Source organism: Notamacropus eugenii, chromosome 5 (assembly GCF_028372415.1).
Source record: "Notamacropus eugenii isolate mMacEug1 chromosome 5, mMacEug1.pri_v2, whole genome shotgun sequence".
NCBI lineage: Eukaryota > Metazoa > Chordata > Mammalia > Diprotodontia > Macropodidae > Notamacropus > Notamacropus eugenii.
Genome location: NC_092876.1, coordinates 414,051,839 through 414,079,704, shown reverse-complemented (window position 1 = coordinate 414,079,704; position 27,866 = coordinate 414,051,839). Strand labels below are relative to the sequence as shown.

The 27,866-nt window shown below is 35.4% G+C and overlaps 1 protein-coding gene across 2 annotated transcripts in view; it reads left to right on the top strand.

Annotated features, from left to right (window-relative positions):
- SH3BGR (SH3 domain binding glutamate rich protein) overlaps window positions 1–27,866 on the top strand; it is a 179,544-nt gene that overhangs the window by 25,935 nt on the left and 125,743 nt on the right. For both annotated transcript variants that reach the window (XM_072614800.1, XM_072614799.1), the window contains exon 2: window positions 18,859–19,044. In XM_072614800.1, the coding sequence (XP_072470901.1) occupies window positions 18,859–19,044 (186 nt within the window). The remainder of the gene's footprint in view (window positions 1–18,858; window positions 19,045–27,866) is intronic.

The following is a 27,866-nucleotide window of genomic DNA, read 5'->3' as shown; positions in this document are numbered from 1 at the left end:
ATAAGCTTTGTGATACATTGTTTTAATATATTTACTAGTATTTTTTGCATTTTTTGCATCATTATTCCTTGATGATATTGGTTTATATTTTTCTTTTTTTGTTTTGGCTTTCCCTGGTTTAGGTAATAAGACCATACTTGTGTCATAGAAGGAATTTTGCTAAGACTCCTTTTTCTCTTTTTTCAAACAATGTATACAATATTGAAATTGATACCACTTCAGTAATTTAATTTCATGCTACTTTAAAAATTTCATAGAATTTGCTTGTGTCTGTCTTGGTCTTGACATTTTTTTCCTTAGGGAGTTCATTCATGGCTTGTTTAATTTATTTTTCTAAGATTGAGTTATTTAAATACTCTACTTCTTGTTCTGTTCATCTCCTTTTTGGTAAATATTCATCCGTTATAGATTGTCAGTTTTCTTGGCAGATAATTGGGTGAAATAGCCCTGAATGCTTCCTTTTATTTCTTCTTTATTGATTGTGAATTTGTCTTTTTAATTGTTGACAGTAGTAGTTTAAATTTATTTTAATAAATCAACTAATGGCTTATCTATTTCATTAGATTTTTAAAAAATAGCTCCTACTTTATTTACTATCTCAATTTTGTTTTTTGCTTTAAAATTTTTTGTTAATCTTTACTTTGCAGAATTTTTATTTTGGTATTTAATTTAGAATTTGTCATTTGTTGGTTTTCTATTTTTTAAAAGTTGCATGCACAGTTTATTGATGTTCTCTTTGTATCTTTTATTTGAGAAAGTGTTTAGAGACATGGATGTATCTCCTAAATTTGGTATGTTGTGTTATTGTTATTATTATCTACAGTGATGGTATTATTTCTATAATTTTTCTTTGGCTTACCCATTCTTTATGATTAAATTAGTTGGTCAGTCAATAAGCATTTATTAAAGTCTAACTATGTGCCAGGCACTGTGCTAAATGCTATGGATACACAGGAAAGTAAATGACAGTCCTTGTCCTCAAGATGCTTAATGGGGGAAACAATAAGTGAACAAATATGTACAGATCAGCTACATATTGGATAAATAAGAAATAACAGAGGGAAGGCACTAAAATTAAGGCTGGCAAAGTCTTCCTGTAGAAGACGAAATTTTAGTTGGGACTTGAAGGAAGCCAGGAAAACTTAGACAGCTGAGATGATGAGAAAGAACATTCCAGGCATGGGGGACAGCCAGAGAAAATACATGGAGCCAAAAGATAGAGTGTCTTATTTGTAGACACCCAGGAGTCCAGTGTCACTTCATTTAATATTCTATGGGACTGAGGGGCACATGGGGAAGCATAAAGCATAATAAAACTGGAAAGGTAGTAGAATCCTGCCAAGCCTAGAGGCCTGTATTGGGCTACCCGAGTCTTTCTTACCTCACCTCCCGAGGTCTTCGGCTGGCCACGCCGGATGCACGTATGAGAGAAAGGACGTTCCAGAGTCAAACAGGGGTTGAGCTTTATTACAGGGTTTCGGTTACAAGTGCAGGGGGTCTTCTTTCTTAGGACGAAGAGGGGGAGATTTCCTAAGAAGGCTAAGCTTAAGGGATTGGAAGTAGAAGTACAAGTGGGGAGAGAGGGGGAGGGGAGAGAGGAAAGAAAAGAAGCGGAGCCCTACTTTTCTCTTTGGCTCCACACGTGCTAAGAGAGCTTTTAGGCTTCCTCAATCCTACTTAATCTTCAGCCACACAGTTTGCATCTCAATACCGTGCTGTTAGGTAACTAGGTGTGCTCCAATCCGGGACGACCTCGAGGGCAGGGAGACTCCACCCATCAGGTATCTCCGGGGGAGAGGCGGAAATACCCGAGCTAGCCGAGCTAGCTCGGTCTGACCTTCTCGAACCCCCGCTGTTCATGGAGGGCCTCGTAAGACTCTAAGATTTAGAAGTCCCACTTTTACCTGCCCGAGACTGTCCACACGGAATTGAGCTTCCAGTCCCAACAGAATCCTATGCTGTGGTGAATTTAGAATGTTGTATTTGGTCCTAGAGGTGATAGGGAGCTACTGGATTTTTTTTTGAGCATGACATGATGTAATTGGACTTATGCTTTAAGAAAATCACCTTGGCAGCTGAGGATAGATTGAAGTGGGGATAGGCTTGTGGATGTTAGACCAATGAGCAAGCTACTTCAGTGATATAATTGTGGAGTTATGCACCAGTGTGCTGACAGTATCAGAGGAGAGAAGGGGGTGTATTTGAGAAATGTTGCAAAAGTCATATTGCCAGCCTTTGCCAACCAATTAGATATGGGGGTATATGTGAGAAATAGTGAGGCATTGAGGATGACACCTCAATTGGTGTCATTAGTGGGTCTTAGTACCCTCATTAATAATAGGAAAGTTTGGAATAGGGGAAGGCTTAGGGAGAAGCATAGGAAGTTTAATTTTGTACATGTTGAGTTTAAAATATCTGCCATACATGCAGACGATGATGTCAAAAGGCAGTTGGATATCTAATACTAGATGTCAGTAGAGATTTGTGCTGGATCAATAAATCTGAGAATGATCAGCATAGAGATGAAATTAAATTCATAGGAGTTGTTGAGATCACTGAGTGTAGTATAGATGGAAAAGAGAGTCCAGGATAGAGCCCTGTGGGACACCCATAGTTAGCAGGAGCAATCTGGATGAGGATACAGTAAAGGAGACTGAGTATGAGGGGTTAAATAGATAAGAGGAGAAACAGGAGAGAATAATGTCCTGAGAACCTCAAGAAAAGAGAGTACCAAGGAGAAAAAAATGATTAGCAATGTCAGAGATTGAAGAAAGGTTAAGAAGAATGAGGACTGAGAAAAGTCCATTGGATTTTATGATTAGGAGATCTTTGGTTCCTTTGGAGAGAGTAGTTTAGTTGAATGATGAAGTCAGGAGCCATACTTTAGAGGGTTAAAAAAGAGAGAATGAGGAAAAGAAGTAGAAGCACTTGTTGTAGATTGCCTTTTCAAGGAGTTTTCCCTCCAAGGGCAGAAGAAATATCATATGACAGTGGAAATAGAAAGATCCAATGAAAATTTTTTGAAGACGGGGACACATAGGTATGTTTATAGATGGTAGTAGCAAAGGAGCTAGTAGACAGAGAGAAATTAAAGATAAGTCAAAGTGGGGTTGGCAGAAGGGGCAGTCTATTAGGGGAGACAGCATAGAATTAAAACACTTGTGTAGGTAGAGACATTTGCCTTGGTGAATAGTAGTGTCACCTCTTCATATGAGACAAAGGTGAAGGAGGAGTTCACTGGCAGAATGGCCTCAATTTTTTTCTATAAAATGATTTAAAAAATTTATGGTGAAATTATTTAGTTTCCATTTAATTTTTAATCTTTTCTTCAGAGGCTGTTTATTAAATGTAATTTGTATTGCATCATGGTCAATAAAATAGGCATTTAACATTTCCAACATTTTGCACTTGTGAGATTTTTATTTTCTAATACATTATCAATTTTTTTGAAGGTAGATTATACAGCTAAGAAATATGTATACTCCTTTTTATTCTCATTTGTTATTCTCCAGAAGTCTCTTATTTCTAACTATTCTAAACTTCTACTCATGTACTTCATTCTTTTTTTATAGATGTTTTGATTAGATTTATCTGGGTCTGAGAGGGTAAGTTGAGGCACCCCCTATAGTAATTTTACTATTTCCTTCTGTAAATCATTTAACTTTTCCTTTAAAATTTTAGATGTGCCAGTAGGTACATATATGATTAATAATGATATGAATTCATTGTCTATGGTACTTTTCAGTAAAATATAATTTCTTTTGTTATTTCCTTTAATTAGGTCTGTTTTTTGCTATTACTTTGTCTGATATCATGATTGCTACTTTTTCTTTCCAGTTGAAGCATTCCAGTACCATATTTTAACTTTGTATTTTTCTGTTCAAGTATGTTTCTTATAATCTGATGGAGTCTCATTTCTGTTCCACTCTGTTCTTTTCTTTGTTTTAAGAGTGAGTCCATCCCATTCACTCTCATAGTTATGATCATTAATTGTGTATTTTTCTTCATCTCATTATCTTACACTTTTACTTCTCTTTGTTTTCTGCCTTCTTTTGAAAGAATTTGTTTCTTTTTTGACATATAATTTATTTAGTTTTTAGTTCTCAACATCCACTTCCACAAGAATTTGAATTCAAAATTTTCTCTCCATTTCCCCCCACCTCCCACCCCAGGACAGCATGCACCTAGTCATCTACCCATTTCTCCAGTCTGTCCTCTCTTCTATTACCCCCCTTCTTCCATTCCCTTCCCCTCTATTTTCCTGTGGGACATTGCCTGTGTATCTTATTTTTCAGCTACATGCTAAAACAATTTTGAACACTCATTATTAGAACTTTGAGTTCCATAATCTCCTTTCCTCCCTCCCCACTTGCCCTCATTTAGAAAACAAGCAATTCAATGTAGGTCATACATGTGTGACAATGCAAAACTCTTCCATAATAGTTATGTTGCGAAGGATTAACCACATTTCCCTCTGTTCTGTCCTATCTCTCTGTGCTGTCCCTACATTTATTCCATTCTCTCCCTTGACCTGCCCTCCCACAATGTTTGCTTCTGATTATGCTTTTCCCCAATTTATTGACCTTTCTATTATCTTCCCTCTCCTATCCCCTTCCCCCTTGCCTTCCTGCAGGGTAAAATAGATTTCCATATCCAGTTGAGTGTGTGTTATTCCCTCCTTAAGACAAATCCCATGAGAGTAAGGGTCACTTGTTTTCTTTCATCTTCCCCCTCTTCCTCTCTTTTTTATGTCTTTTATGTGAGAAAATTCTACCTCTCCCCTTTGCTTGTTCCTAGTACATTTCATTCAATAGTAAATTTTGTTTTTTAGGCATTCTCCCTTCCTATTCAGTTCACCTTGCACCCTCTGTCTATGTATATTTATATACATACACACATACACCCATGTACACATACAAACCTACATATATATATATATATACACATGCATATATCATACCTACATATATAAATATTCCCTCTAACTGCCCTAATACTGAAAAAGATCTCAAGAGTTACAACTAACATCTTTCCATGTAGGAATGTAAACAGTTCAACTTTAATGAGTTCCTTAAGGCCTTTCTTTCCTGTTCACCTTTTCATGTTTCTCTTGATTCTTGTGTTTGAGAGTCAAATTTTCTATTCAGTTCTGGTCTTTTCAACAAGAATGCTTGGAAATCCTCTATTTCATTGAAATTCCATTTTCCCTGAAGTATTATGCTCAGTTTTGCTGGACAGGTGATTCTTGGTTTTAGTTCTATCTCCTTTGACCTCTGGAATTTCATAATCCAAGCCCTTTCAAACCTTAGTGTAAAAGTTGCTAAATCCTCTGTTATCCTGATTGTATTTCTACAATAGCTGAATTATTTCTTTCTGGCTGTAATATTTTCTCCTTGACTTGGGAACTCTGGAATTTGGCTACAATATTCCTAGGAGTTTTCCTTTTGGGATTTCTTTCAGGAGGTAATCAGTGAATTCTTTCCATTTCTATTTTACCCTCTGGTTCTAGAATATCAGGGCAGTTATCCTTGATAATTTCTTAGAAGATGATGTCTAGGCTCTTTTTTTGATCATGACTTTCATGTAGACCAATAATTTTAAAATTATTTCTCCTGGATCTATTTTCCAGGTCAGTTGTTTTTCCAGCTGTCTTTTATTTTACATTGTATTCTATTTTTTTTGTTCTTTTGGTTTTGTTTTATAATTTCTTGGTTTCTCATAAAGTCATTAGCTTCCATCTGTTCCATTCAAATTTTTAAAGACCTTTTTTCTTCAGTAAACTTTCGAACCTCCTTTTCCATTTGTCTAATTCTGCTTTTTAAGGCATTCTTCTCCTGATTAGCTTTTTGGACCTCTTTTGCCATTTGAGTTGGCCTATTTTTAAAGATGTTATTTTCTTCAGCATTTTTTTGGGTCTCCCTTAACAAGCTGTTGACTCACTTTTCATGGTTTTCTTGCATCGCTCTCATTTCTTTTTCTAATTTTTCTCCACCTATTTTACTTGATTTTCAAAATCCTTTTTGAGCTCTTTCATAGGCTGAGACCATGGCATATTTTTTTGAAGAGGTGGGATGCAGAAGCCTTTACCTTACTGTCTTCCTCTGATGGTATGCTTTGCTCTTCTCATCTGAAAGGATGGAAGAAAATACCTTTTCATCAAGAATACAACCTTCTATAGTCTTATTTCCCCCCACCCCCCTTTTGGGCGTTTTACCAGGTAGTTACTTGACATTTTAGTCCTTTGTCAAGTGGAGGGCATACTCTGGGGACCTGTAAGTTCTCAGTTCCTCCAAGGTGACACAATCAAGGGATAGGAGTTTACTCCTCTCCTGATCTGCACTCTGGTCTGTGAGCAACCACAAGTACTCTTTTCTGCCCTGGAACTGCCAGTAGGATTCCCTTTCCACATCAGCCAACAGCTCTGCTACACCAGTGCTCCTCCTCACTCCATTCAGTACAGAGACACCAATCAGCTGCTCAGTTCCCCCAGAGTCTTTAGGCAGAGGGCTCCAAAAGTGGAAACTGCTGCTGCAGTGGCTGTTGGCAGGGCTGGGACCTCACACCCCTCTCACTCAGGTGAAAGAGCTTTCTTACTGACCTTTGAAGCTGACTTTGGCATTGTGGATTGAGAAATCTGGGAACTGCAGCTGGTGCCCATGATTCCGCACCCTGGAGCCTGCTCTAGTCCTGTCAGTGTTGTGTGGACCAGGCTGGGCTGCACTCTGCTCTGAGCCTGGTGCGATAGACCTTTCCTGTCAGCCTTCCAGGCTGTCTTGGGCTGGAAATCTGTTTCACTCTGTCATTTTGTGGCTTCTGCTGCTCTAGAATTTGTTTAGAGTCATTTTTTACAGGTATTTTATGGGCTATGTAGGGAGAGCTAGAGGAGGGCCTTCCTTCTACTCTGCCATCCTGACTCCACCCCCCTAAAGAGTTTGCTTCTTGACTAATCTGTCCCTTAACCTACCAGCAAATTGGTGCAATGGCTACAGGCCTATACCTGGAGTCAGGAAGACCTGAATTCAAATCCAGTCTCAAACACATACTCTACTGGCCCTAGGTGAGTCACTTAACTTCTATCTTCCTTGATTTCCTCAATTGTAGAATGGGGTTAATAATAGCACCTACTGCACAGGTTTGACCTCCTTTGTTGTCAAATTTCTTGTCAAATTTTCTACTCAAACTGGGTCTTTTTATCAATGAGTCTTAGAAGTCTTCTATTTCATTAAAATCTATTTTTTCCTTACAAGATTATACCCAGTTTTGCTGAATAATTTTTGGTCATAAATCTAGATCCTTTGTCTTCTGGAATATCATATTCTAAACTTTGGTTTGATTTCTTTTAGGAGGTAACTAGTGGATTTGTTTTTATTTATGAACTGGACAGTTTTTTTTAAAGATTTCTTGACAGTTGACATCTAGGCTCTCCAATTATTCTCAAATTATATCTACTTGAACTGTTTTTCAGGTCAGTTGTTTTTGCTATGAGAAATTCTTTTTCCTCTTCTTCAGTCTTATGACTGTTTCACAGTTGATGTTTCATGAAGTCATTAATTTCTGTTTGGTCAATCATAATTTTTTGAGAGCTATTTTCTTGTACAAGGTATATGCTAAGTTGTTAATTTTCTTTCCATATTTTCTCCCATAATTCTTATTTATTTTCCTATTTTCCTTTGTTGTTCTCAATTTGATTTTAAAATAATTTTTTTAGCTTAAAAGAACCCCTAAAACTTTTGTCTCTTCTAGAAATTCTCATTAGACTTGTGCCCAAGCTTTATTTTTCTTTGAGACTTATTAATCTTTTAGATGTATTTTTTCTTGTCTTGGGATTTCCTGTTACCATTATGTTGTTGTTGTTTTTTAACTTGCTCATTCTTCCATTTTATTTCTTGACTTTGAACTTATGTTATGACTGGGCTCAGCACATTCCTGGGCTGTGTGTTTGGGCTGAGCTTTTGTCATACTAGATTCTTCTATTACTTCTTTGAGGGGATATTAGGTAGTGCATTATTCTAGAATCTCAGGAATAGCTCAACATGGCCACCTGAAAGATGGTAAATGTAAAAGTGATCTATGTGATCCCAGGCAAAGTCTGATTGCCCTTTCCATCTTCTCTGCTTGACTCAGATTTGAGTTTGAGCAAAATCTCCATCAGCCATATCACGGTTAGAAGTTTAAGTAGATTTCTGTTAGACTCATTCACGAATAGACCCTGGAGAGATTTTGCAGGTGCCTGAATTGTAGGCTCTCCCATATTTGTGATTCTTGCTTTGTTTATTCCATTATATTCTTTAACTTAGACTAAAGGTTTTAACTGAGTCCCTGTTCTGCTTCTGGGACCAGAGCCACATAGTTGCTGTTTGTTTCTGAACTTTTTCCCTCCCTTAATACATAGGTAGGGGCCACAATTGCAATTACTCTCTACCATCCCAAGGCACAGGTTCCTTTCTCAGTCCACCTGTATCTGTGATGTGGAATTGGGTAATAGGTGATCGATCACATGGCACATGTTCCCTCATGCTGCACTAGTTCAAGAACTATGGGGACTCCTTCCTACTCTGGTGCTTCCTGAACCAGTCTCAGTTCTTTTTCAGATTCTGGGATCTGGAATGTTCTACAAAGCATGCTGCTGGCTAGATCCTATACCCTATTATCTTTGTCTCCATTTGCCAACGGGCTGGAAAAATGACATGTGTTTTTATTCTTGGATTTCCTAATCATGATTCCATCTGGTATATTTTCTAGATCTTTGTAGAAGGGGAGTGATGGGGATTTTGGCTGCTTCTCTGACATTCTGACTCTTCCTTGATCCATATATTTTTAAGGGAGTTGCCTGGGGCCTTTATGGATTAAACAATTTGTGAGAGGTCACTAACTAGAGGCCTGATTTGAACCTAGAATTTTCTAACAGCAAGTCCAGAGTTCCATTCACCACACTGTCTATCTTATAACATATATACAGATAAATAAATATACTGTAATTTAAGGAAAAAAAAAGAAATTAATATCTTTGGGGGTCAAGATTTTAAATGACTTGTCTATTGACTTTCAGTCAGGTTCAACTATATTATGCTGCCTATGGGCTAGTTTTTCCAATCCGTTAAAACTTTATCTCTTTGTAATTTAGAGACATTTACTTTAGTCACTATGGGGCAAGAGGAACTGCATTTTTATTGTGATAAATGGTTTCTTTTAAATCATATTTATAGTGGGCAACCATAGAGGTTTGAGACTGGGGTGAGAAAGAAGGATTTTTTATTTTATGTTATGTTATGACAAATCTTAAAGATTCCATTACAGGATTAAGAGTGTGAATTTTATCTTGATCACATTTTATTGGCATTTCAAAAAAGTGTCAAGTGGACTTTATAAAGTAGATTTTCTGTGAAAATGTTGTCAGGATTTTAATAAACATCTTATTCTTTGTTGACCCAGAAGGAGTTATTTCCTAGAACCTCTCCTTAACTAAGTGGCATCTATAAATCATCTGGTCATAGCAAGTAAATTTGAAATAAATGTAAAATTATAGCTATTACAATAATGGTATAAAGTAAATGGAACATTAATTTATTCTTCTAATAGTTTTTGAGTATCTACTAAATCAGTAAGCCTTTATTAAATGCCTCCTATGTACTTTGCCAGGGCATAATGATACAAAAATAAATATGAAATTGTTCCTTTCTTTAAGGAACTTACATTCTATGTGCAAAGATAACATGTATACATGGAAGCACATAGCAGTGGGAAGCTAATGGTGTTTATTGAAAAAGGGGGTAACATAGACCTTTAGGAAGGTCAGATCCTTAGGAAGATCAATTAGATAGCTAAGTGGAATTTGTACTGGAGTAGGGAGAGACTTGAAATAGAGAGACCAACTAGAAGAGTAGCCTAGCAAAAATGCATAGATTAAAGAGATCTTGTACAGACAAAATTGACAAGATTTGGTTACTGGCCAGTCAGTTTCCACATGTATGATTAGGAAAGAGTGATGAATAAAGAATGACTCCACGCTTGCAAATCTGTATGACTGGAATTATTATGATGTCTTTGACAGAGACGTGGAAGTTCACAAGAGAGTACTGTTTATGAGAGAACATGGTACAATGAGTTGCTTTGTACGTATTGAACTTGAGATTCCTAAAGGGCATGTCCAGACGGAAATGTCTCTACTATGAAGTTGCTGATGGGGGACTGAGGCTCAGGAGAGAGAATAAGGTTGGATATCTAAACCTCAAGGTCATGTGCAAAGAGATATTGAACTTGTAGTACATGAAGAAACCGCCAAGAAAGAGTCTGTGGATGGAAAGTGAAAAGGTCCTGGGTTGGAGTTTTAGGGTATAACCTAAAGGGGCATGGCGTGGATACCAATAAAGGAAACTGAGGAGCTTTCAGATAGGTAGGTGAATCAGAGTGCATTGTAAAGAAAATGAAGAAAGGAAAAAGGGAGGCCAAACATCTGGATGATTTCCCCTTTTAATTTAGGTGTTTTGAAAGTGGAGGCATGTAAACATGTGCTATTCAGATTTTTGGTTTCTCTTTTCTTGTTTTATATTTTATAGCACTAATGTCTATTATGAACATAGTTCCCTTTATCCAAAGAGACTATATCATCCAGCTGAGATGGATGCCGACAGTACAGAAGAGAAATCATCATCATATTCTGATCCAAGGACTAACTGGGGGCTCTGATTACCCCAAGGAAAAGATAGTTTCCCTCTCCCATTGTCCTTGAAGGAGAGGGTTCTGAAATCTCAGAATAAGTGAGATGGATTTAGGTGTATTGAGAAGGATGTCTAGATTTAGAGAGATGACTTGCTACGATGCATTAGAAAAAATGCGTTCACAATGGCAAGAGGACTACTGAAGATCCCTGCCACTGCTTCCAAATTCAAATGGATTCAACTGTGATGATACAATGCCATGTACATCAACTGTGAACATGACCAGAGAGAGGGAGGCCATACATGATGCAGAAAGGGAGGAAGGAAAAGAAGAAGATGGGATAGTGGCATGCTGGGAGAGTATTCAGTGCTGCAACTGCTGTTGCCCTTACTGTTGTTACCACTGCAACCATCACTACCCCAAACTGGGGATGGAAGGGTGGAAAAGAAGGGTTGAGATATTGGGAAAGGACTATAGCCAAACAATTTAGGGTCAAGGCAGAAAAATTGTAGCTGTGCTTGTTAGTGAAAAACAATGATCATGGTACTACCCCTCTCCCCTTTATTCATTATAATTTTTATTGCGTAGGGATTATTTACTATTTCTGGGCAGGGTTTTTTGCATTTATTTTTGAGGGTTTTATGCTCTAGCACATAATCAGTTTTGTAAAGGTTCCGTGCTCAGCAGAGAAATATGTATATTTCTTTCTATTTCCATCAATAATTACCAGACATCTATCATACCTAAAGTTAAAAAAAATTCTATTTGGGTTCTTTGATACTATCTTTTTATCTAGGTTTGAAAGTATCATATTGAGGCCTCTAACTATTAAAGTTTTGCAATTATCCCCTAGAATTCAATTAAGATTTACTTATTTAGATGCTATACCAGGGATGGGGAACCTTTTCATGTTGGAAAGCTGTGTACATATTTAGCTGTAATCAAATAAGGTCATATTCGGGACATTTCATTTGGATATACTTAAAAATGTATATTATTTCATAAAAATCTAATGATTATGTACTTAATTTCAAAAAATGAAGACTATTAATTTTAAATTAAACTAGCTGACCTTTTAATGACTTTGTTGTGTCTGTTTTTTGTTGGAAAGCACTTGAATATTTGGTTGCAGCATGGAGGTCTGAAGTTTCAGCTGATCCTCTAGAGGGGTATCAGTCATTTGTGACTTTAAGGGTGTCTTGATTTGGGTTAGGTAGAATGTTGATTCACGACAATAAGTGGTTGAAAAGTAAGAAAACATTTTTTGGGCATGTTGTTGAAGGCATGGGTATTCTACAATGTTTTTCCATATTTCAGCTGGATCTTTCTTGGCATCAAAAAATGACTTTAAAATGTTGTATTTGCAGGAATATGGTTAACAACACTTATATACTTATAACTTGTTGTAAAGTGTCATTTATAATAGCAGTGTTAGCGCAGAGATTTTGCTGATGTAAGATACAATGAAAAGAAAGGAGAGCATCTGGATCTGTTAATACTTTTTAAAAATCTGTGCAATAAACTCTTCATGTTTTCCTGTCATGGAAGGTACATTCTCTGTACATACACTCACTAAATTTACCAAATTCAATCCAACTTCATGACATTTATCCTGAAAGTTGTTGAAAATTCCTCGTGTTTTGTTCACAAGACTGTCCAAAGCGAGTAACAACTCGCAGGAAAGAAAATCTTCTGTTACGACCCAAATGAATATAAAACCTGTTCTGAGTCAGTACAACCAGTTAATTTACCCAAAGTGTTTGAATGATATATATTTTCTTTTTGAACTATTGCATGAAAGTGTTCTGTTAAATTGGAGGCTAATTTATGCTGCTAATCAGTTATGGTTCTCCTTGAAAAATGCAGTTGTTTTTACTTTGAAACATTATTGGGGTCTAAGTATCCTATAACTTTGACAATGCATTCTTTCATAATTTCTACATCACTGAATGGCTTTCCTTTTCCCCCAAGTATGTAAACTACTTTACAAGTTGTTTCAGTGGCATATTTCCAGGTCTTATTGCTCCTTGATAGAATTGTCTTTGCTTTTGCTTTTTGTCTTTTAATTTCTGCAATACAACCTTTTACACCTTTCCCTTTAATTTGAAATATTTGTAGTCCTTATGAATGTTATAATGCTGATAAGCATTGAATTTCTTAATGTTGATATCGCAGTATCATAAAGAAAACAAATCATCTTATCTTTAGCAGAAAGAATATTGCAATTCCCAATGCTCTTTAAAAAAAAAATCTATTTTCTTCCCTCAGTGTTCTCTCAGTCTTCTTTGACATGATGAGCTTTTAAGCAGATAGAATTAAAAAAATACTGTCAAGTAGTGCAACTATTCACAAATTACACTTCAAACAGAAACACAGTGCACTGTTGTCAAAAGCTGACAACAGACTGGTGTACTCATCCTCTATAAACTCTCATTAACCAGCCTTGTATGATAGTGGCACCAGTCAGACAGGGGAAGTTAGAACTAAATAATGAGCATGGTAGCCATCAATTTTGCTCTTATGGCTTGCTAATGTTCTAACTGTGCCTGTCAATCTGGGAGGATTATTTGATTGAAATTTATTTTATTCTTTGGTATTTGAAATATGTTCATTTAAAAATAAAATACAAATGTAAAAGATGAATAAAAATATATTAGTAAAAATAAAAGGATTTGTTTGGTAAAATGTGGATTCAGTCAAAAGGCCACACTTAAGGACCTAGAAGGCCACATGTGGCCTTAAGGCTGCAGGTTTCCCAACTCTGTATGAGATCATTTGGTTCCTATGTATTGAGTTTTGATGTTTCCTTTCAGCATAGTGTCACTTCTTTTTTACTCTTTTCTAATCATTCTATTTTTACTGTATTGTATTGTATAAAATCATGATTGCCACCCTTGCTTTTTTCCAGTTTGCCTGAGGCAAAAGAAATTCTCCAAACCCTCATTTTAACTCTCTATGAATCATGTTTCAACTCTGTTTTTTGTAAACAACACGATTGAATTCTGCTTTCCAATCACGCATTCTTCTCTGTTTTATAGATGAGTTAATCCTCTTTGTGTTCTTCCAATGATATCCTCTTATAATATTTCCTGTGTGTGACCCTTATCATTTTCTTTACAAAGAAGAAATCATGGAAAGAAAAAAATGTTGAATAAGTACTAGTAAACTATAACTGAAATGATTTCCTTCCACTCCAGTGTTCCTTTTCATTTTACCTCATCAGGACCTTAGTTCTTGTATTTCTTTTAACCATGCTCTTTCATGATTCAGGTCTTGAATTTTACAAAAGGAGTGATATCTTTTGGTTTTATATCACCTAAGTTTCCCCCCATGTTTCTTTTCCGCCTCTCTTCTTGACATCCTTGGGGCATATGTCTAGTAGCTGAATCTGTGAGTTGAAGCATAGTGATATTTTAGTCACTTTTTTATTCCAGACTGATTTCAAAAATGGTTGTATTGATGCACAGTTCTATAAAGTGTACTAGTATGCCTATCTTTCTACAACCATTCCAACATTTACTATTCCCATTTTTTGGTCATATTTGCCAATTTGATGTCATCCTCTAAAACTGAAGTTTGTTTTCCTGTGACTATTTCTTCTAGAACTCTCTTCTCTTAACTCCTGTGTTTCCATTTCAGAATTTCTGCCCAACTCTGATGTTTCATAAGGAATGTTTAAATGTCTTTTATTCTGTTTAAGGACCATTCTTTTCCCCAAGTAGCATTTTACTCAGTACTGCAGGATAAGTTTTTCATGTTTGTAAACCTTTATCTTTTTTCTTTTGAAATATTATATTCCAAGACTTTTCTCTTGTTTATTTTAGTTGTTGCTTTTTTTTGTAATCCTAGTTATAGTTTCCTTGGTACTTGAATTATTTCTGTCTGGTTGGTTATGGTATGTTTTCATTGACTTGGAAGATCTGGATTTTGGCCATAACATTTTAGTGTGTTTTCATTTTCAGATTTCTTTCAGGTGACTACAAATGGATTCTTTCTAACTTTACCTTCTGGTTACATAGATCTGGGCAGTTTTATGATTTCTTATAATATTGCATCTAGATTTTTGTTTGGTTATGCTTTTTGGGAATGGTTCCTAAATTATTTCTCCTCTTAGCTCATTTTCTTTTTACCTAATGTCATGTATTTTTTTCAATCTTTTGAAACAGCTGGTTCTGACTTTGAAAGAGAGGAAGCGAAGGAAAATAGCAGAGAAGAAGGAGAGGGAGGAGGGAGGGGAAACATAAAGGAGGAAACAATAGAAACTATTTGCTTATTATCATGTTAGTCCGTAGGTGCTTCTTTATGTTTTTTCCCTTTCTTATAATCTGATCTGTTGTCTTTTCCTTTCCCTTTATACACATAGCTTTAGCCAGTTTTCAGTTCACCAGATTTGACTTCATATTCCAAGTTCTTTCCAGAAGCACATTTCCATGCTGTGGGTAATTGATGTTTGATTGCTTCATTATATCAACTTAAAAAATTCTTTCCTCCTCTAATCCCTTTTTTCACTTAATTCCAGGCCTTACTGCTAATATTTAGTTCCTTCTTTATTTGCTAAGGAATCTGTACCCAAACTTCAAAAACATTTTGAGCTTCATGAGTATAAGGTTCTATGAATTTGACATATAAAGTACAAAGTCTTGTATTCATTATTAAGTGATTTTTAAAACTTTCATCAGTTTAGTTCAATTCAATTCAACAAAGTTTATTAAATGCCTACTATGTGCAAGACACTGTGCTTAAAAAATTCAGAAGTTAAGGTATTACCACTTGGTGTATATGTGTTTAGTATTTATATTGCTTCATTGCATATTGTATCTATTAGGAAGATGCAGTTTCCTTCTTTATCTATTTTAATTAGATGTATTTTTGCTTTTGTTTTGTCTGAGATCAGCAGCAGCAGCTTCTCCTGCTTCTTTTTTTACTGCAGCTGAAACATAATATATTCTCTCCAGCCCCTTACCTTTACTTTTTGTGTGTCTCTCTGCTTCATGCATATTTCTTGTGAACAACATATTGTAGGATTCTGTTTTTTCATCCTCTATGATATCTGCTTCCATTTTATGAGAGGGTTCATCCCATTCACATTCAAAGTTATGATTACTAACTGTGTATTTCCCTCCATCCTATTTTTTCCTCTTATTTGTCCTCTCTCTCCTTTGATCCTTTCCCTCCTCATCAGTGTTTTACTTTTATCTGCCCTACTTTTGTCTGCCCTCCCTTCTGTTGGTACCCCTCCAACCTTTTATTTAATCTCTTCCCTTCCTACTTCTCTGTCTGGTAAGATCAATTTCCATAGTCAACTGATTGTATATATGATTCCCTCTTTGAGCCAATACTGATGAGAGTAAGGTTCAGGTGATTCTCATTTCCCACCCTCCCATGTAAAAGGAAGGCCCTGGCACAGGGAGCTGGAGAGGTGGAAGGGAGCCCTCTAGTGTAATAAGTTTTTCATGCCTCTTCATGTTAAATAATTTACCCCATTCTACCTCTCTCCCTTCTTTCTGCATGCAGTGTACTGCTCTTTCTCATGTCTTAATTACTTTTTATGTCATTCTTTCAAATTCATCTTATACCTGTACCCTCTGTCTATGTGTATTCCTTCTCATTGTACTATTAGTGATATAATTTTTAAAATTTTTAAAAAACCACAAATATATTCACATGTAAAGATGTAAATAGTTTAGCTCTATTGAATCCCTTATGCTTTCTTTTCCTTTTTTACCTGTTTTTGCTTCTCTTGGGTCTTGATATTGGAAATCAATATTGGTTTAATTCTGATCTCCTTATGAAACTTTGAAATCCTTCCATTTTATTCAATGACTATTTTTTTCCCTTGATGTATTGTGCTTAATTTTGCTGGGTAAATGCTTCTTGGTTGTAGTCCTAGCTCTTTTGACTTCCTGAATATCATAATCTATGACCTCTGAAAATTTAGTGTTGCAGCTGCTAAGTCCTGTGTAATCCTGATTTAGGATTTGATATTTGAATTCTTTCTGGCCCCTTGCAGTACTTTTTCCTTGACTTGATAGTTTTGAAATTTGGCTATAATGTTCTTTGGAATTTTTTATTTTGGCATCTCTTTGGTGGTTGGTGATCTTTTCAATAATAATTTTGCCTTCCAGAACATCAGGGCAGTTTTCCTTCATAATTTCTTGGAAAAATGCTATCCAGATCCTCCTTTTGATTATGGCTCTCAAATTATCTAGTTATTCTTATATTGTCACTCCTGGATTTTCCAAGTCAGTTATTTTTCCCATGAGATAGTTTACATTTTCTTCTATTTTTTCGTTCTTTTGAATTTGTTTGAGTGATTTTTGATGTCTCGGAGTCATTAGCTTTTACTTGATCAATTTTAATTTTTAAAAAGTTGCTTTCCTCAGTTAGCTTTTGTACTTTTTTTCTATTTGGCCAATTGTACTTTTTAAGGAGTTGTTTTATTCAGTGAATTTTTCTACCTCTTTTTCCATTGGGCCAATTCTACTTTTTAAGCAGTTGTTTTCTTTGTTCAAGCCATTAACTCTTTTCCCAGAATTTTCTTGCATCACTCTCATTTTCCCCTGAATTTTTGTTCTATCTCTCTTCTATGATTCCTTTTTTGAGATCTTCCATGAGTTCTTTCTGGGTTTGAGACCCCTTCCCATTTTTGGGGGTTTTGCCCATAGGTATTTTGACGCTGTTGTCCTCTTTTGAGTTTTATATTTTCCCTGTCACCATAGTAACTTTCTATAGTTAGTTTTTTTTGTTGTTGTTTTTGCTCATCTTTTTTCTTTCGTCCTTTTTCATTTCTTTTTAATTTGAGCTCTGTTCCTGGGGATGGACAGGGCTCCCACTTCTCTAGCTCCCTGTGCCAGGTCCTTCAGTTTACTTGGTGCTGCACTGATGTTGACTTAACGTCAATGAGGGACCCTCGTGTCTGGTCTGTGCTGATGTGGTTGGGTTGGGGGTGGCTGGCACTGCCCTAGGTACTGGCAGCTTACCTCATGCTAAACTGAGGTTGTAGTGGTGGGGTCTTCTGGTGTGTTGAGCCTGGTGGGATGTTTCTGAGTTTTCCTAGGGGATACCTGAAACATGTGGAGGTCTAGCCACTGGAGGCTGCCTGTTTGTCCAGGGCTACGCTGAAGCACATGGAGGTCTAAAGCATATGGCAGTTGTCAGAGCTGAAGTCTGTCCATAGCCTGGCTATACTGAAGCCTGTAGGGGGTCCCAATTTTGCCTTTTGTCTGCTCCACTGCAGTTGGGCTCACAATCTATGGTTGGTTTGCTGAAGTGGGACTTGCTTTGGGGTTGCTGAGATTCTTCCTGTCCTGGACTGCATTCTCCTTTTACCTGAGTGAGACAGAACTTTCCTGCTAATCTTCCAAGTTTCTTGGTCTCAAAGACTGTTTCACCCCATCTTTTTGCTGATTGCGCTGTTCCATAATTTGTTTTGGGTACTATTTTATGGTTGTTTGGAGGTCAATATGGGAGAGCTACAGCAATTTACTGCTTACTCCACCATCTTGACTTCTGAGAAGTTATAGCAGCTCTTTTAGTTGTGGCAAAAAATTAGAAATTGAGGGAATATCCATCAAGTGGGGAATGACTGAACAAGTTGGTGTATATGATTGTGATGGAATATTATTATGCTTTAAGAAATGATGAACAGGATGGTCTAGAAAAACATGGAAAGAGTTAACATGAGCAAAGAGAAATGAACAGAACTAGGACAACATTGTACATAGCAACAGTAATACTGTATGATGATCTACTATGAATAATTTAGCTATTCTCAGCAATACAATGATCCAAGGAAATTCTGTAGGGTTTATGATGAAAGGTACTGCCCATCTCCAGAGAAAGAACTGGCAGATCCTGAATGCAGATCAAAGATACTATTTCTTTGTTTTATTTTTCTTGTTTTTTTTTTACATGGAAATGTGTTTTGCATGTACAACCTATGTAAAACTGCTTGCCTTCTCAATGGAGGGGGGGAGGGAGGGATAGAGAGAATTTGGAATTCAAAATTTAAAAAAAATGTTAAAATTATTTTTACATGAAATAGAGAAAAACAAAATACTAAATAAGATTTTAAAATTATTGATTGCATCTAATTTTTAAAAAAATTAGATAAACATTTTAAATTAATGGCTTCTATATAAAATGACTTCCATATAAAATGAACATAATGCTTATCTTTCCTTCCCTGCTTCTAACCAGATTAGGAAGAAACAGCAAGAAGTAGTGGGCTTTTTGGAAGCCAATAAAATTGACTTTAAGGAACTTGATATTGCTGGTGATGAAGACAACAGGAGATGGATGAGAGAGAATGTACCTGGAGAGAAGAAACCACAAAATGGAATTCCTCTTCCTCCACAGATCTTTAATGAGGAACAGTATTGTGGGGTAAGAAGTCATTTTCACCATTTGAAGGATAACAAAGTCCACAAAGTTTAAAATTCATATGCATGAAAAATAGGTCACCTAAAAAAAAATATATATATATATGTATATATATGCATATGTATATGTGTATATATATATATTTCTATTTAGTAATACCAGTTTAAAATGTTTTGGATTTTTATTGATGGTTTCAAGAGATGTTTCTATAGAAGTCAAAATAAATTATATCATAATTTGTTAGTACAATAGAATCTTGTATATATTTATGCTTAACAAATGTATATATATATATATATATATATGTATATATATATATATATATGTGCAGATTTTGGCTGTGAGGAAGATAAAATAATTAATAAATAAGACATGACCTCTTATAAGAGCTTGACCAGCTGATATACTGACAGTGTTAAATAAATACTAATATGATAAAATGATAATTAAAATGTAGATTTTTTTCTTGCATTTTGAGAACTTTACATTTGGAATAGTTCATTTATAAATAAATATTAGGCAAGCTTATATGACTGCTTTATAAAATCAGCATACTGCTTATTTTCCCTTCTCTCCCCTTTAACCAGATTAGGAAGAAGCCATAAGAAGTGAAAAGCTTTTTATTACACTTTTTATAGTGTTTTTATAGCAGTACAGTAGGGAAAATGAAAGAGTTTGACTAGGTGATCTTTAAACTTCCCTTTAGCTTTAATATTCTATGCATCTGAAGAGTTCATGACCAAACTATATCAGAGAGATTATAGGAGATAAATTTTGATTACATAAAATCAAAAAGGTTTTGCACAAACAGTTAAAATTAGAAGACAAGTGTTTAACTGGGGAAAAAGGTCTTTGTTATTCAAGAGAGACAAGGAACTAATTCAAATATATAAAAACAAGAGCCATTCACCAATAAATAATTGATCAAAGGATATGAAGTGGCCATTCTCAAAAGAAGAAATCCAAGTCATCAACAATCATGTGAAAAAAGTAGCAAATAACTAATATTTAAGGCAATGAAAATCTATAGTTCTGAAGTTCCATCTCACATCTACCAGATTGACCAAAGATGGCAAAAAATGAAAAATGATAATTGCTGGAGTTGTTGCAGGAAAACAAACACACTCTTGGTATAATTGTGGATTTGTCCCAGATTTTCTGAAAAGTAATTAGAAGTATTCCCACAAAGTCACTAAAGTGCATATATTTTATGACCTAGTAATAATATTAGGCCAGAAATAAAAGCAGAAATAAACCCATATGTACAAACATTTATAAAAGTTTTTTCCTATTGCAAAGAACTGGAAACAAAAGGGAGATGCGTACCAATTGGAAAATATATGAGGAAGCAATATGAGGAAAATTAATATTGTACAGTATCATTGATTTTTAATATTAATCTGTAATATACCTTTTTCTATCAACCCCCTCATCTTTTTTGCCTAACTCTTGTATCTTAGCTTTCCCAAACTGGTTGAGGAATGTAATTACTTCTAATCCCCAAAGATTCTACCTGGTACAAGTGGTAGGTGAATATAATGGAGTATTATTGAGTATTACTCTCTATACGAGAAGAATGGTTTTAGAGAAACCTGGGAAGATTTGCACAAACTAAGGAAGAACCAGGAGAATAACTTATAAAATGTCTACAAGACCACAGAAAAGACTATCATAAAAGACTTTAGAACTCTGAAAAAGGAAATGGCAAACCTGAGGGCAGGTGTTGGAGCATCTACTCATCTCCTAACAGAGGGGTGATAGACTCAGATGATGAAATTAGTCATATGCATGAACACTGTGGAAATTTGTTTTGCTTGACTATGCATATTTGTGACAAAGTTTTTTCTTCTTGTTTTTTAATTGGGGAGGGCAGGTGGGAAGAAAGTGGAAGTTAGAGATAGGATGACCCAAAAAAGAAAGAGCTCATTGAAACTTTTGAAAAAAATGCACAGAGGAGAAGAGAAAGCAAAATAGAAACACAAACAAGTAGGGCAACTTTCAAAATTATATATTAAAATTATTATATTCTTCAGAGGCAAAACAAGTTGTACTTAAGAGACATACACAGTTTCATATACAGTCCTCTTTCATATGTATATCACTCTCATGTTAGTTGTCTTAATATATAAAGGATATGTTTCTCCACACAGTGCAACTGTTTTATATTGGCCCAAAGGGGTATGTGTCAGGAACAGCTATTCAGGGTAATTGTTTATGTGACCCTGGAAGGATTGCTCATTCACATATAGATAAATGGAATTTGTTTAACAGAAACAAAAGTAGCAGCGTGAGCTTTAAACTCTCAAGTGAGCATATAAGATCTGAAAAGTAAACTCCCTTTGCTTCCATACCTTCTGTGTCTACTTTCCCCACATCTACCTGAAAGATTTTTCTAGGGAAGTTCTTTCAGTGTCTAGGTTTCAAGATCACATTCTTTCCCAACAATCTACTGTTCTCATGGGGATTTTTTTCTTGATCTCTTGGATAACCTCCATGCAAATTCTCTGTTCATGTATTAGCTTTTTTCTTAATGTCCTTCGTTGGTATTACTGCCATCTCTGAATCCTGGAAACTTCTCAAGTCAGACTCCTTTTCAAGGTTAGGTCTTTTTAACCACATTAATTCAGATAAAGCCTTTGCTCTGGCATTGATGATGTCTTTTTGATGATGGGAACTCACATTACCTTGGGTACCTTGTTCCTTTGATACCATTTTAAGGATGACTGGGCTGCTAATTATATACTTTTTTAAAAAAATTGAAAATTGTTTTCAGTGTTCTACAATCACTTCCGTATATCTTAGATTTTTTTCCCTCCCTCCCCACTCTCTGTCTGAGACAGCATACAGTTTTATAAAGGTTCTACACGTACATTTCTATTAAATGCATTTTCATCTGTCATGTTGTATAGAAGAATTAAAATGAATGGGAGAACTCATAAAACAAAACAAAGCATGATACAAAAGAAAGTGGTCTGCTTCATTCTCTGATTGAATTCCATAATTCTTTCTCTGAATGTGTAAGGCATTTTGCCTCAAGAGTCCATTGGGAATTTTTTAAGTCCTTGCATTGCAATGAAGTACTAAGTCTACCAGAAAAATTCCTCACACACTTGTGGTTATTGCTGTGTACACAGTTCTCCTGGTTCTGCTCCTTTCCCTCAGCATCAGTTCATATAAGTCTTTCCAGGCCTCTCTGAAGTCTTCCTGTGCATCATTTCTTATAGTACAAAAGTATTCCATTACATTCATATACCACAATTTATTCAACCATTCCCTAATTGATGGGTATCTCCTTGATTTCCAGTTTTTGGCCACCACAAAGACAGTTGCTATAAATATTTTTGTACATGTGGGTCTCTTTCCCAATTTTATGGTCTCTTGGGGACACAGTCCTAGAAGTGGTATTGCTGGGTCTAAGGGTATGCACATTTTTGTAGCCCTTTGGACATAGTTCCAAATTGCTCTCCAGAATGGTTGGATCAGCTCATAGTTCCACCAACAATGAATTAGTGTTCCAACTCTCCCACATCTTCTCCAACGTTTATCATCTTCCTGTTCTGTCATGTTAACCAATCTGATAGGTGTGATGTGATATATCAGAGTTGTTTTGATTTGCATCTCTCCAATCAATAGTGATTTAGAGCATTTTTTCATAGATAGCCTTAATTTCTTCCTCTGAAAACTACCTGTTCATATCCTTTGACTGTTTATCAATTGGGGAAGGACTTGTCTTCTTGTACATTTGACTCAGTTCTCTATACATTTTAGAAATGAGACCTTTATCACGGACACTAGTTGCAAAAATTCTTTCCCAGTTTTCTGTTTCTTTCCTAATCATTGTTGCATTAGGTTTGTTTGTGTGAAAAATTTTCAATTTAATGTAACCAAAATTGTCCATTTTGCACTTCATAATGTTTTCTATCTCTTGTTTAGTGAAAAATTTCTCCCTTCTCCACAAATCTGATAAATACGCTATTCCTTGCTCTACTAGTTTACTTATACCATGAATCTTTATACGTAGGTCAGGTATCCATTTGGGCTTTATTCTTGTGCATGGTGTCAGGCATTGGTGTATGCCTAGTTTACCCCCACTGTTATCCAGTTTTTCCATCAATTTTTGTCAAATTTTGTCAAACTTTTGTCAGTGAGTTTTTATTCCAGAAGCTGGGGTCTTTGGGTTTATCAAACAGTAGAGTGCTATATTCATTGACTACTGTGCCTTGAGTACCTAACCTATTCCACTGGTCTACCCCTCTTGTTTCTTAGCCAGTAACAAGTGATTTTGATAATTGCTGCTTTATAATACAATTTGAGATCTGCTGGGCTGGCCCTAGCATTTCTTTTCATTATATCCCTTGGTATTCTGGACCTTTTGTTCTTCCAGATTAATTTTGATATTATTTTTTTCTAGCTCGAGAAAATAATTATGTGATAGTTGATTGGTATAGCACTGAATAAGTAAATTAATTTAAGTAGAATTGTCATTTTTATTATATTTTCTTGGCCTACCCATAAGGAACTGATATTTTTCCATTTACTTGGATCTGACTTTATTTGTGTGAAAAGTGTTTTGTAATTGTGTTCATTTAGTCCCTGGGTTTGTTTTTGCAAGTAGACTCCTAAATATTTTATAGTGTCTACCTTAGATTTAAGTGGAATTTCTCTTTCTATCTCTTGCTGTTCAGCTTTCTTACTAATATATAGAAATGTAGAAGATTTATATAGGTTTATTTTGTAAACTGCAACTTTACCAAAGTTGTTTATTATTTCATGTAGTTTTTTACTTGATTCTCTGGGATTCTGTAAGTATATCATCATATCATCAGCAAAGAGTGATAACTTAGTTTCTTCTTTGCCTATTCTAATTCCTTCAGTTTCTTTTTCTTCTCTTATTGCTACAGTTAACATTTCTAGTACCATATTGAATAATAGTGGTGATAATGGACATCCTTGTTTCACCCCTGATCTTATTTGAAATGCATTTATCTTATCCCCATTGCACATAATGCTTGCTGAAGGTTTTAGGTAGATACTGCTTATTATTTTAGGGAAAGTTCCATTTATTCCTATGCTCTCCAGTGTTTTCAATAGGAATGAGTGTTGTATTTTGTCTAAAGCTTTTCCTACATCTATTGAGATAATCATGTGGTTTCTGCTGAATTTGTTGTTGATATGATCAATAATGCTAATAGTTTTTCTAAAATTGAACCAGCTCTGCATTTCTGACATAAATCTTACCTGATCATAATGTACTATTCTGGTGATAAGTTGCTGTATTCTTTTTGCTAAAATCTTATTTAAAATTTTTCATCTATATTCATTAGAGAAATAGGTCTCTAATTTTCTTCCTCTGTTTTGGCTCTTCCTGGTTTAGGTATCTGAACAATATTTGTATCATACAAAGAATTTGGGAGGACTCCTTCTTTTCCAATTTCCCCAAATAGTCTATATAGTATTGGAATTAACTGTTTAAATGTTTGATAGAAGTCACATGTAAATCCATCTGACCCTGGAGATTTTTTCCTAGGGAGTTCACTGATGGTTTGTTCAATTTCTTGTTCTGAGATGAGGTTATTTATGTATTCAACTTCTTCTTCTGTTAATCTGGGCAATTTATACTTAAAAATGATAATCCATGGCATTTAGAGTGTCTAATTTGTGGGCATACAGTTGGGCAAAGTAATTTCTAATTATTATTTAATTTCCTCCTCATTGGAGGTTAGTTCACCTTTTCCATTTTCGATATTGGTGATTTGATTTTCTTCTTTCTTTCTTTTAATCAACTTGACCAAAGGTTGATCAATTTTATTGTTTTTTTTAATAAAACCTTTGGTTTTTCATAAAACTCTTAGTTTTATTTAATGGTTCAATAGTTTTCTTAATTTCAATTTTATTAATCTCTTCTTTGGTTTTCATTATTTCTAATTTGGTATTTACTTGGAGATTTTAAATTTGTTCTTTTTCTAGCTTTTTCAGCTACATGCCCAAGTTATCGATCTTCTCTTTCTCTATTTTATTCATGTAGGCATTCAAAGATATAAAACTTCCCCTAAGAACTGCTTTTGCAGTATCCCATAAGATTTGGTAGGTTGTCTCATTATTGTCATTCTCTTGAATGAAGTTGTTTTTTTCTATGATTTGTTGTTTAGGATGAGATTATTTGCTTTCCAATTAATTTTTGTTTTATCTTTCCATGGCTTTTTATTACATATAATTTTTATTGTATTGTGATCTGAGAAGGATGTACTGACTATCTCTGCCTTTCTGCACTGGATTGTGAGGTTTTTATGCACTAGTACATGGTCAATTTTTGTATATGTGCCATGTACCACGGAGAAAAAGGTACATTCCTTTCTATCCCCATTCAATTTTCTCCAGATATCTGTCATATCTACCTTATTCAGTATTTTATTCATCTCCTTAACTTTTTCTTGTTTATTTTGAGGTTAGCTTTATCAAGTTCAGAGAGGGGGAGGTTGAGGTCCCCCACTAGTATAATTTTGCTGTCTATTTCTTCCTGTAACTCCATTAACTTCTCCTCTCAGAATTTGGATGATATACCACTTGGAGCATGTATGTTTAGTAATGAAATTGCTTCATTGTCTATAATGCTTTTTAGCAGGATATAGTTTCCTTCCTTATCTCTTTTGATTAGATCTATTTCTGCTTTTGCTTTGTCTGAGTTTAGGATTGCTACCCTTGCTTTTTTTACATCAGATGTAGCACAATATATTCTGCTCCAACATTTTACCTTTACCCTGTATGTATTCCCCCACTTCAGATGTGTTTTTTGTAAAGAGCATATTGTTGGATTATGGCTTTTAATCCATTCTGCTATCCATCTCCGTTTTATGGGAGAGTTTATCCCATTCACATTCACAGTCATGATTACTATCTGTGTCTTTCCCTCCATTTTCTTTCCTCCAATTTGTGCTTTTAGTTCTCCTTTCCCCTCCACAACAGAGTTTTAATTTTTGACTACCACCTCCCTCAGTCTTCCCTTCCTTCTTTTAGCCCCCCTCCCTTTTACTCCCTTTTACCCTTATTACTTCTTCCTTCACTTTTAGCCTCCCCTCCCTTTTCTTTTCCCCTTCCCATCCTATAGAAGCTATAGAGCTAATTAGATTTCTATACTTCACTGAGTTTGTTGTTCCCTCCTTGAACAAAATCAGATAAAAGTAAATATCAAACAATGCCCATCTCCCTCCCCTTTTTCTCTCTACTGTAATATAATTTTGTGCCTCCTCCTGTGTTGTAATTTACCATTTTCTGCCTCCTCCTTTTCATATCTCCTGTTACAATCCCTTTGCACCCTTAAATCACATTTTTTATCATCACATCATTTGCTTTATACCCGCTCCCTCTATCTATGTATATTCCTTTTGTATATCATGATAAATGTACAATTCTCAAGATTAACAAGTATCATCTTCCCTTATAGGGATATAAACAGTATGATCATATTAAATAACAAGTTGTTTTCCCTTGTTTACCTTTTTATGCCTCTCTTGAGACTTATTTTTGAAGATTGAATTTTCTATTGAGCTCTGACCTTTTCATCAGGAATGTCTGGAAATCCTGTATTTCATTGAATGTTCATCTCTTTGCCTGAAATATTATGCTCAGGTTTGCTGGATAATTGATCCTTGGTTGTAGTCCAAGCTCCTTTGTCTTATGGAATATTATATTCCAATTCTTTCGGTCTTTTAATGTAGAAACTGCAAGATCCTGTGTGATCTTGACTGTAGCTCCTCTACATTTGAATGGTTTCTTTCTGGGTGCCTGTAGTATTTTCTCCTTCACTTGATAGTTCTGGGATTTGGCAATGATATTCCTTGGTGCTTTTAGTTTGGGATCCCTTTCTGGAGGTTAACAATGGATTCTTTTGATGACTATTTCGCCCCCTGATCTAGGGCTTCTGGACAGTTTTCCTTGATGATTTCTTGGAATATATTGTCCAGACTCCTTTTTTTTCACCATGGCTTTCTGGTAGACCAATAATTCTTAGACTTTCTCTCCTGAATCTATTTTCCAGGTCAGTAGTTTTTCCAATTAGATATTTTACATTTTCTTCTATATTTTCATGCTTTTGATTCTGTTTGACTGATTCTTGATGCCTCATAGAGTCATTATACTTACTATACTTATACTATATTCTACTTACCCAATTCTAATTTTTATCAAATTGTTTTATCAAATTGTTTTCTTCAGTTAACTTTTGCATCTCCTTTTCCACCTGTCCAATTGTTCCTTTTAAGGAGTTTTTTTCTCCAGTTAGTTTTTGTACTTCCTTTTCCATTTGTCCAATTTTCCTTTTTAAGGAGCTATTCTCTTCAGTGAAGTCTTTTTTCATATTTTTAAAATCATTGGCCATTTTTTCATCTATTTCTTTAATTTGGCTTTTAAAATCCTCCTTTAGCTCTTCCAAGAGTGCTCTTTGTGCTTACTCCCAGTTCATATTCCCTTCTGAAGTTTCAGATGGGAGTACAGTCTCAATGCTGACCTCTTTGGTATTTGTGTTTTGGTCCTTGTCCCCATAGAAAGACCCTATGGTCTTTTCTTTTCTGCTTTGCTTCTTACTCATGATGATGATAATCATCCTTTTCCTGACTTTTAAAGTAGATCTCTGCTTCTAGGGCACAAGGGACTCTGCCCCACAGTTCTTGTGCCTTGAACTTGAGGCTTTGTGTGTTGTGGCTTCTGATTCTTTCAGCTAGATGCTGAAATGCTGCAGTTTACCTGGTGTGAGAAAGCAGAGGCTAGGTGAAGTCTTTCTTGGTTTCCCCGGAGTTGTCCTAGAACTAGCTATGTTAAGTGTGGGGAAG